Source organism: Pyxicephalus adspersus, chromosome 5, assembly GCF_032062135.1.
Source record: "Pyxicephalus adspersus chromosome 5, UCB_Pads_2.0, whole genome shotgun sequence".
Lineage (NCBI taxonomy): Eukaryota > Metazoa > Chordata > Amphibia > Anura > Pyxicephalidae > Pyxicephalus > Pyxicephalus adspersus.
The window spans coordinates 10025607-10037777 of record NC_092862.1 but is presented as its reverse complement, the minus strand read 5'-3'; the positions used below and the strand labels follow the sequence as shown (position 1 = coordinate 10037777).

General features: G+C 36.7%; 1 protein-coding gene across 1 annotated transcript in view; it reads right to left on the bottom strand.

The window, feature by feature from the left end:
* Positions 1-12171, bottom strand: part of ASAP1 (ArfGAP with SH3 domain, ankyrin repeat and PH domain 1) — a gene marked incomplete in the record, with an annotated part of 158430 nt that overhangs the window by 10288 nt on the left and 135971 nt on the right. Inside the window, 9 exon segments of the mRNA XM_072410648.1 lie at positions 1129-1357; positions 2235-2342; positions 3050-3117; positions 3265-3380; positions 4650-4735; positions 6208-6394; positions 7415-7506; positions 9046-9179; positions 10928-11091. Of these exon segments, the coding sequence (XP_072266749.1) occupies positions 1129-1357; positions 2235-2342; positions 3050-3117; positions 3265-3380; positions 4650-4735; positions 6208-6394; positions 7415-7506; positions 9046-9179; positions 10928-11091 (1184 nt within the window).

Below are 12171 nucleotides of genomic sequence, written 5' to 3'. Positions count from 1 at the left end.
ACTGAAAAATGGAGGCACAGCAGGACCATCAGGGCTACTGTGTTAAACAGTAAATATAACTATATGGGGGTAGAGCAGAAGGATAATCTATATCAATGTTCTGGTGACGCTTCAATGTCCAACTAAAGCTTGGGAAGGGAGGGACATTGACCAAGCTGCACTGATTAACTGTAGAGTATTCTGAGGGAGGTCCAGGACCTGATTATGTTGTCTGACATGTTTTCCCGAATCAGAAGATTGACTTAATTGGTGAAACACATGTATTTACTTCAGATGATTAGTTGTCTGCCTGGTGTTCTGCTTTAATGCTAAAAATGACAGAAATTTCAAATAATAAAAAACATATGTGTATAAAGAAATAATGCAGTAATGTTAGGTGATCGTAAAATAACATTTATATTTTTTAAAAAATTGGAAACGTTATAGGAAAAGTGCACTTATACTTTTCTGCTCCATGTATGTGCATTGTGGCCTTATTAACTTTAGTGAAAAGACTGTACCCAGCCTAAATGGTGGGATTTCCATTAAAGTAACAAGTTTTCAACAGCATGGATAAGTACACAGCTCTACTTTTATTAAGGCAGAACTGCAGACATTAGTATGGCTAATATATATATTTTTTTTTAGTATTTTTTTAATCTATGTATATATGTGTACATTTTTATTTTGCTAGTGTAACCACTTTTAAATTTAAGTTTCACATTTCCAACAAGCTGTTGTCAGACTGACAATAGGAGGGGGGTTTACTGGGCATCAATCACAGGAAGTGGTTTTGTAAATAATACAGGTCTTTGCATGATTTGCTTCATCTGCTTTATCCAAAGATCTGTCAGACAACTGCCTCAACTGAGATGAGGAGGTGCCAAAGTACAAAGCTGACTTCTAAGCATTAGGTGGGCAAGGATAGGTAGAACATGAGGACCTGCAGATTGTAAATATTGGGGTCACTAGGACTGCTCTAACTTAAACCATATTCTGCCGGCAGGTGAAAAATTGTATGTAGTTAAATGATGTGATGCTTTAAAAATAAAATGTGAATGGAATATGTCTTTTAGAATATGCTAGTGGTAAAGTATTTCAACACTACTTGTATTCTAAACTATGCGTAAAGGAAAAAGTATAAGATACCTTTGCCTGCATTCCTAGGTGGGAGTGGTGGTGCGTCAGTTATGGGAGACGTTGGAGAGTCCGTGCTGGTGGACATGAAGATCTGGTTAGTGAAGGCTCCGTAAGACAGTCTCTGCTTATCTCTTGGAGTAGTAAAGCCAGGCAACGACAGCTTGTCTTGGGGGGAAATACTGGATGAATGGCAAAAGCTTTGCGGCCTTGGCGAACGCTCCTTCTTGATAGGACTAGGCTTTTAGGATGATAAAGAAGAGAACATCTAGTTAGATACACTTCTGAAATTCTTCTACTAAAACCTGTACATCAATATCAATGCATAAATAAAAGTGTTCTTCCTGATTTCATGGAGCTGAAACTGACAGTGCAACATCAACAGTGGTCACAGATTAGTAAATTTTTCATTTCAGGTGTTTGTGATAGAGACACAAAGATGCTGAAGTGATCCACATACCACCGCATCTTCCATGATGGCCGTTTGGGCCTTGATTACCCACAAATGCCAGTGGTGGACCATTTATGATGTAATTACCAAAGAAAAGGCCTAAACAATATTTACTTAAAGTAACTAATGGCATACTTTTATTTAATCAAAGTTATCAATCTCTTGACTACAGACAGGTTTCTCAGGGTAATTAGTCTTAAAAAAAACCTGCTAAAAGAAATATGCAGACTGCTATTGTTGACCACCTACTAAGAATGCAATCTGATTGAATGTTTTGGGCTTCAATATCTTCTGAGATTTGAAGAAATTATGGCGATAGTGAAGAGAGTTTATTACCTGGCTGCAAATTCAAGCATAGTTCAAGTAGGTGGCACATTTACCCCAAAGCTTCATCTAAATCATGTTCTAGCATTATGGAAAGGGAAACTAGAACATATAACCAGCCAGTGGGTGGCTGAGTCTATTGACAATCAAGATTGTAATTTTTGGATAGAATGATCCTTCAACACTATAGCGGTAGTCACAAAATTTTTGCTGATATGGCAATTTTCAAATGTTGTGGGATTAGACTTCAAAATAGAAAAAGCCTTTTACTGATTACAGAAATAAAAAAACACCACATGAATATATATCTATGTAAGGCAGGAATCTAAACATGTCATCTTACCTTGTCATCTAAATCATCATCACTCTCATCAATTTCTTCCAGACGCAGGTTCCAGTCATACTCTACGTGGATATGTGGATTTAGCTTACCAGCCATGGCTTGGGAAAGCTGTAAAAATATACACAGAAATGGGTTGTCTCTTAAAGGTATAAAAGTTCTTCAAATACCCCCTTCCTTAATGAAGCCTGCCTGCTAAACTACTAATCCTACACCTGTTCTGAATGGTGCCAAAAAGCCTTTGCAAAACAAAAAAAACCACCTAGCTATGTCATGTGCTTGGTCACATAGAATGCCTAAAAGAATAAGCATCTTAGGACTGGTTGATCTGACAGAAGAAAGTATGTGGGAGCTGAAGCTCAGATTAAGGACATGATTATTCCAAGTTGATCACATTCCACATTCTGAGACCTTAGGGAAATAGATTTCCTTAAATCAAAGATCAACAGTAGCAGATTTACCTTTCAGACCCAGTTTAGCCTGTTTTAGGCGTGGTAGTTTGTGTAGTGCCATTTATTTAGCATAAAGCACAACTATATACTCAACTACTTTATTGGGCAATGCAACTGCCCTATATTGCAGAAAAACGTCATGTACTTGACTTGCCTTTTATTGTGCTCAAAATGAGTAATGAAACATATGCAGTAATGCACCACAACAATCTAGACCTGTCTAATAAACAGATGATGATTAACCCTGATTGGCTACAACTGAATAATGTGTTCTGCACCAAAGCTTATTTACTATTTATATAATATAAATATTATATTTATATATTATTATTGGGATAATAGTGTGGCCAGGACACGATTACTCACCAGCTCTTCACACTGGGTTGCTTTTAACCTTTTTGCAGTGTCGAAAGCTGTCTCACCTAGCTGGTTTACTGCAGGAGACAAGTAGACATGTAAATGTTATAACATAAAATTTTGCTAAGTTTAGAAGGAATACATAAGAGACCAATTTCAAGGTCAGCTTAGAGAATGGTACAGAGACTGATGACAAAAGATGACAACAGGAATGCAGTACTTACCCAGGTCAATAGTTGGTTTTCCCCTCAGAAGCAGTTTCAAACATTCAGGCTTATTATAAATACAGCAGTAGTGTAACGCTGTGTTGCCTTTACTGTTAGGTTTATCTAAATTTCCACTGTGGACAGAGAGATGTAAAAAAATACATAAGCACAATGTTTTATGTGTTAAAAAACAAATACATATAGAATAAAATATGTATTCAGTATTTGAGATAAAATAAAGTAATACAATGGTCACCAGTGAAATAATAAATATCAGAACAGAAGTAATTTTTTCATCTGCAAACATTCAGCAGCTTCCAATTGACCCACCTGGGGTCCTAAGCGGCAGCTAGTGAAAGCCCCACGGAAGTACATGTGGACAAATACCCCTAGGAGCCTAAAAAACCTCAGACTAATACATTCAATGTAGACAGCCAATCAATTCATTAGCCCCACACAGTAAAGATAGAGAAATTGAAAAGCAGAGGTGCTAATCTTTAAGGAGCCTTAGACCAGGACAATTTTCTGTAGTCACTGGGTCATGCTGCTATCTTGTGAACTTTAGGTTATGATGTCAATACAATTACCTAAGCCAGTCAGCACATGGATACCCCTGGGTGTCTGAATGAGAGGTCCTAACTCAGTATAAGCTACCCTGGTGCCCAGAACAGTGGCCTAAATAAATCTATACTAAGAGTTTATGTGAAGATATGTCATGTGTGACCTTAAAAATCGTCCTACTTGCCTGTTTGCTTTTTTGATCTTCTGCCTATAATATTGTCTGAAGTACTAACCCAGAATGAGTGTTCAATGTCTGAATTATTTTAGGACACCAAAACTGAACACAAGGCCTACCACTCTCTGTAAGATTTCTGGTGTGCGGATAATATTGGGACAAGAAAAGAGGAAGAAATTCCACTAAATTGAAAGTATACAAAAATGTAAAAAATTGTTATGTTACTAATTTTTAACAAATACAAAACTGTATGTACATATGTATGTATGTACATATGTATGTATGTATGTATTTTTCAGTTTTCAGAAAGGGAAATAACATTTACAAACTACCAGTAACAAACAATGAGTACTTCTAAGTAGCCTAGGGGCCTGAGTCATTGGGCTTGTTCAGATCACTTGTGCATAAGCTTGAGATGCTTGTGTGATTATTAAGAATTCACTGACAGATGCTATTGTCCTGCAACTGATCTCATTCTGATCTGCTTCATAAGGATATTTTGCCCCCTCATACACTACAGAAATACTAAACCCAAATGAAGCCAGCAAAAGCCCATTGAAACAGGCCCTATATCCTCGTGGCTGAGCTCCCCTAAAAATATTAGAAATAAAACTGATGAAGTGCATAAATACAAGTATGATAATAAAAAGAGAAAAGTAATACCCACCAGTTTTGTACTAAGAAGTCAACTAAGGGCAGGGAGGCCTGGTCAGCAGTGCGCACTGCAAAGTGGAGAGTGGTTTCACCTGGCTCCTGCAAAACAAAACAAGTTTGTTTTAGAAACAAATGAATAAATTACAATGAACAAAACAAGAACAAAATGTCTCTGGTCATTATACACCACACTATGCCTCCTGCACATGAAACCTCACTATTCACTGAGTTGTCAGGTAAAGACAGCAAAAGAAATAACTGCAGTAACTTTGAGAGAATAAGACAGCTCCATCTATACCAGTCTAATGCCAAATGCACAAATAAACTCAATGGACGGGAAAAGATCACAATGATGTCCTGTGTTTACAGTCTGAGTTCTTTATTCAGGCCCGCCAAAGTAAACTACTTCATTATTAAAGCTGTGATGCAAGTTTTATATATTGTCCAACTGGCATAAAACTGTACATGATTTAGTTGAACTGATTGTTTTTATCGATTTAAATATGCTTGTGCCATAATAAGTGCTGCAACACTTTAGAAATTTTTTTCTTTCTTTTTTTTGTCTTTAGAACCTCGTCCATTTCTTGCAGACCATGAAACTGATTGAACAGTCTAAGATAGCCAGGTCATGACACACAGGCCTTGGGTGAATACTAGATGACTGTATTTGTTCTATGACCAAAGTTAGTTGATTGTATGTTATTTTTTCTGTTAATTGATATCAAATTTTAATGGTTTACTGTATATGAGATGCCATCTCCCAGTTATCTCCAGAGTAACTATCAGAAAACTTTTTAAAAGCTGTGACTAGTTCAGGTGTAAAAAAACTCACAATATGTCTGTCTATGTGTGCAAATGTATGTCTGTCATTTGCAACCCCTATTTAATGTACAGCGCTGCATAATATATTTGCACTATATAAATCCTGTTTTATAATAATATTAATAATAATAATATTAATACAATTTTCAATTAAAATCAAGAAAGGGTCTGGCTGCCTATAGCATTATATAGGTAGACTGCAGTTTTATCTTGAAAATTTAGGTCAGACTGAGCAACATTCCTTTTTTTGGGGCAACAGAAGACAACTAGCCATTTCTTTTTGTTAAGGGGAAACCAGTGTTGTGAGTAATTACTGGAAATTCACAAATACACCTGCATGTTTAACCTTTTTTAAATTTCTATTGTAAGTTTAGTTTTAGTGGTTATACAGACTTGTTACTCAAGTTACAGTGTGTTAATGCCACAAGTGATAATGCGTACTTATGAGGTGCATAGCGATAAAGCAGTTCATCCATTCTCAAAAGGCAATAAACACACCACAAGGGATGAAAAAATGACATACACAAACGATCTTTTGATTTTGGCATAACAGCAGATCAACTTATAGTTCTATTTTGCAGTGGTCCCCAACCTTTAGCACGTTGCGGATAACTAAATGCACAGACTGGAAACAGGAAATCTGACTTCTGATCTTCATGCTTATTTCATATGAACTAGTCAAGGTATAGAAACCACAGTATAAGAATAACTCAGTACAGGCTTTCATCTAAATAGAGTAATGATTATACCTGTCCAGATTCAACCAGTGGTTCCATTATCTCTACTCCTTCTGCAGAGACTTGAATTAGTGCAAGTAAATCCCTCGATTTCACAGCCTCCAGGAGCTCACTCAGCTTCTCTGCCCCTGAAGCACACATCTTCCGGCAGTACCTATGTTCCACATACTTGGCTGTGATGTATTCTTTACGTGCAGTCCTAGTAAGAAAAAACATACATATTAAATAAAACATAGTACAGAACAGTGATGAATAGATTACTTTGGTAGATGTGGTGACTATCTGGTGACTATCTGCAGGGAAATTTCTAAAAACAAAAGGAACAACTGAAAATGGCGACCCTGTTTGATAAATATTGACTGAATATACATTTTCTTAAGATCAAGTAAAAATAAGGTCTCAGTAATTGGTTGCTGATTTTAAAGGCCATTCATGGGATATCTTTCCTGCATTATCCCAACAACTGAAGCCCGGAGTAGCCTTTAGAGCAGTGTTTTCTTGACTTTTTTAACATGGGGAGACACCCTTAAAATAACTTTCAGGTCTTCAAGGAAAAAAATAATATATCCACAGCTCACAGTACATTAGTAGTGGTCAGTGTGAAGAATTGACTTTTAAACTGTTAGCAATTAGGAAGAATGTCACCCTTACAAGTAGCCAGAAAGATCATTGGTGTGAGTTAAACTGATCTGAGATGCACAAATTGCTCATTACTCAAGGAACCCCTAACAATCTCTGGAGGAACCACACGGTTATACGAAAACTATGTTTGAGAAACACTGCATTTAGAGTGTTAGAGCTCACTGAGGCCTATGGACCAGCCTTCATTTGACAGTGACTGGTCCTACTAACTGAAATGCATTCTGGGAGGATGGTTCATGTCTGTTAGTGCTGGATAATTTAAAGGGCATAAGCTGACAAATAGAACAGCTTGAGGAATATAAATCAGACATAAATTGTATCTACAAGTATGTGGGTAGTCTATCTATGAAGTGAGCCTGTTACTTTGCAGCAGTATTTACTCAACAGTTTACTTTTAAGGTGGTCTTACAGGTCTTGTCCCCTCTCCAACTCTGTAATTGGAGAGAGAAAGAAAACAGACCAATGAGCTCATCTCTCTGTTACATTGCATCAAAGCAGATTGGCTAATTCTCCCATTTCTACTATAGAAGCATTGCAGGGATATGGTCACCTAGGTATAGAAAGAATTATTACTTACATATCACTGGAAGGAGTAGGTTTTGGTGACGGAGTGGGTAAATTCCCTTCCATTATTTCATTGAAGCTATTGTTTCCTACATTCTTGGCCAGCTGTAAAAAAAAATGAGTGTTAATATAGAACCTGAGGATATTTAAAGTGCAGATTGCTCATTTAAGTGCCCAGTGCTTCCAGTACTTTTTAGGTAGAACAACACTCTTGTAATTCTGAATATTTTCTGTGACCCCACTCTTTTGTTTACATGCCCTCCCTCATGCAGGCTGGGCTTACCGAGCAATGACCATTACCAAATCCTGGAGAAATGACCACCACTATTGGGAGAAGAAAAAACTCCCTTGATATCACCATACCAGAAAACTACAGAAAAAATATATGTATTGTATATGGTGTTTGAAGCTGGAGTTACTCTTTAAAACCATACCAGATTTTTGATCCCATTTTTATATACAAGGTTATATATATGTGGTACTGATATACATAATGGTTTTGCTTCCTAGCTTGTCCCAAATGGGCTAAATCAAACAGTTTAGTGAACGCACTGGCTTTGCAGTAACATGTTTTTTGTTGTTAGCATGGATGCATCGGTTTTGTATATTAGCAATGACTCCTTCATAAATAATTAAAGAAAATGCCAATAACGAGTGCTCAAGTGCATAATCATTAAGTATCTAATCTCATCTGATAGAGCAGCAGACACCTCACAGTCAGACTACAGATGTTCATTGTTATTTGATCTCATTCCCTTAGCATCAGTCACTGTCCAAAGCCAATTATTATAATTAAGATGGTTCTGGCATTTGGCTATAGTTGCAGTGAGTGTTGATCCATCAGTTGAGTTCATGCTCTTAGAGGTATAATGCATCTAAACGTATTTGGTAGTCAAAGATGAATGCAAGGTAAATACTCTGCCACCGTATTTTACCCAAACCAGACTCTCAAAGTGTGTAAACGAAACTTAACTTGGTACCAATGTGTTTTATTTTAGGGCATTAGATGCAGACAATAATGCAGGCATCCCACAGGTAACCTAACTAACTAAACCAATATAAAGGACTGTGACAGGGTGTCACATGGCCTGGCAGGAAAATTCTTAGATGGGGTGTATGTAGCACCCAGGCCTGTTTATTGAATGGCTTCAGGGAAATCTATATTATTCTGCTAGACAGTTGGCTTTTATAAAAAGCTGGTTTTTAAGGGTCCTGAAGTCAGGCAAGGAATGGTTGGGAGGGATGTTTGGCCATCCGGTGGGGGTTTTTACCTGGATCTATAGAGCAAATATGCTCTATTTAGAGGATGAGCAGCAGACTTCTGAGAGCTCAGTGGCTTCCCAAAACTTGAAGAGGAATGAGCTCCACAGACAAATGGTTCAGAGTAAGCTGTCAATTTCTATTTGTATTAAAGGACTTTAGTTGTATTTTGCTATTAGTTATAGAGGAAACTACCACAAGAGTAGTTTGTGGCCCAGCCGGGCAAATATTTTTTTTATTGTCTACATTTTTCTTTGTTACCTGGCATCCTTTGTGCTAAATAAAAGAACCCAGGTATAGGCCTGAACTTGTTTTGAAAATTGACCGTCTGCTGCCTCATTGACCTGCTACAAAGTCTGTTGCTGGAGGATAAGCTATACTCACCAAGAGTTCAGAAGTGCCTAATTTGTCTAATTCCAACGACTGGATTCTAGAGATGTGGACGCCCATTTCTCTATGAATGCCGGAACATTCTATACAAGTTAAAATCCCCAAGTTGGTGGACAACCATGTTGGATCTGTAATGATAAATACAAAAAAGTAAAATTATAAAGGTAAAAGGCTAATATAGAAAGGCAAGAAAACGTGTAAGCAAGTAACTACATCACAAATTAAATAATATAGGTCATTGGAATGTTCATTTAATTCTATGTTGTGAACAGCCTGAATAAAAGAAGAAAAAAATTAACTTCTGCACTACTTGCAGCAATGATATAGTATGGATTATTTATTCTGAAGCAGAAGTCAAGGACATTCTAGGACAGTGCTTGCTTATTTTCTTTCTGAATACAATCTTTTGGCCATCTTGATTGGCCAGGCCAGGATTCCGTATCTCCTGCACAGGAACTAATTAATTCCTGGTAAGTGCAGGGGAAGCTGTGATTGCTGGATATCCTGACAACCAAAGCTGAGCTGTGCATGAAGGACATACTGCTTGTTTAATCTAGAAGTGTTTCTAAGCGAGTGTTTTACTTACATGACTTCACAGTACTACAAGTTTTCTCCCTGCTGGACAAACACTCCTGTGAAGCACACCCTGACATAATTTTTGTACAAGGACTCATCGGATTGCACATTGGGACACTGAGGATCTGCAACCATTTCCACCTGGGGATGTACTGACTGACATAAAAAACTCAGCCTAAAACTTTAGTAATATCATTTGTATGTGTGAGGTAAGGGTCTTAGTATTCATTTTTGTTGCATGTATAAGCTTTTAAAACACAATAAAAAAAAAAAAAAAAAACTATGTTGCCAATCCTTTATAGCAGGGGTGCCCAACAGGTGGATCGTGATCTACTGGTAGATCGCAAACGCAACACGAGTCCAAAGTCCAAATACTGCTCCACCATGACTGATGATCATTTGGAAGTTTGTTTGAGGCTGGCTGCCAGCAACTACTGTCCGGACAATGCAACTTTGGCTGATTCCATTCAGTTTAAGATGCCATCAGAGTAAAGTAATGGCCAAAAATGTACAGAATTGTATTGTGCCATACATGTTCATGCTGTTATGCAGGGTAAACAATATTTATTTTAAATATAAAGTATACTCAGTATATATATAAATAAATATATGTAAAGCACTTTTATTTTTGGTAGATCATTTTGACCTGCTCATTTTAAAAGTAGCTCTCAAGCCAAAAAAGTGTGGGTACCCCTGCTCTATAGAATAAAAAATAAACAGTGGACCTGTAATAAATAATGTATCCACGAGGTGTCAGTATCTACCCACTGCTGACAATATTATCTAGGTCTGTATACCTGGTCACTCTCAAAATATTAATTAAAAGGAGTGAGAAGAAGACTAAAGCAACCAATTAAATATTACCATCTTTCTCCAACAAATAGTAGATAGGTTACATATGTGAAATGGTTGCTGGATGGGTAAATCATACATAAATATTTTCTCCAGTTCTAATATGTGAAGATTATGGTAGTTTGCACAGGCCTGCAACTGTCCCTAGGCCATGTAAGAATGGTATTCTATTAAAGAAAAAAATATCTTGTTAACTTTCAGATTTTCCATTTCTTCAAGTTTAGGGATAAACAAATCCTTTTCTAAGGTAAAAATAAAACCACCCAATTATGTTGTAATATAGACACATATTGTACAGGATATTTGTATGTACATGGACATAACCAAAGTGTGAAAAGCAATCACAACGGGCCCAAAACGCAGCAGTTCTGTATTGCATTTCAGCATTGAGCCCCTAACTATCTAAAATATTTGATATGCACATACATTCAGGAATACAAAGTCTTACCCGGTGACCCACAATCACAGCAGGCATCATTTCCTGGCGTTTTCTGTACATCTTCAATGATGGCTTTCGCCAAATCCTCTAAACTGCTTTCTCCCGAGCTCTGATCTCCACGGAATGCCATGTTAAGTGCCTCTTCCTTGCTATTTGTTAATACTGAAATCCAGCTATTAATAACAAGAAAAGGAGGTTATTGTGAAAACAGAAACACAGCACATAGTATGCATATTCAGAATAAATATTCTTTCTTTTATGAATGTGCTCAACATAATATAATTTTACACATATATTAGTACTACTACTTTTACTGTATGCAAAGGTTTTAAAGCAGAAATTAAGTATGAAAAATTTGTAAGCAAGCATTGAACCTACAAGTAAAAAAAAACTGTGCATGCATATCCCTTAAAATGTGCCACCTTTTATATTATCCACATTTCATATTATCTTTCATATAACATCATCCCTTTTTTTTTTAGTATTTTTATATAAACACAGTAATTTGACCTCTGGCGTTGTAAGTTCTCTGTGTGTTTTTTTTCTTGTATCGAGACAATTCTGTACCACCCTAACACTACAGCTCTCCTACTCTATATACATCAGCTACTTTGTGCTTTAAAGAGCCTTACACGTGCTAGAAAAGTTTGTGGTCATCTCTAGTGTGAAAATCTAACATCAGTACAGATTTCCAATGAGAATATATATTCCAAAGAAGGAGACCTATATAAAGTTTGCCCCCCTGACGCTGTAGTGGTTTTCCCACTTTAGCCCTTTTTCCTAAATGTATAGAAATATTAGAAAATATATTACCCAATTAGGATTTTAAAGGCTTTCTTAAACATACAAATTATATCTATGTTTAAAGAGGTTTACAATTTTTACTAAACACACCTAAATGGTTCAAAAGACATTTTACACAAACATGTGAACAGCAATGTACATCATATTAAAAGGAAAAGTTCACAGACAAACCGGGAAATTCCTATCATAAATTGGTCATATACTTTGGGTCTTTGAAATCCATGTGTGAGACATATTTAATTCAATATTGCGTTTGCATTCTCCATACATCTTCAATGGCTTTAGGTATATTTAAACAACATAAGGGAATATCCAAAGGTAAGCCTTTTTATGCGTTTGATGGAACAAATCCACGATATCAGACGTGGAAACTCCCTAACATTTAATAAAAAGTCCTGTGTGATGCATTCTGTGCGCAAACTCTGGGTTAAGTAACAGGAGAAAGTGCA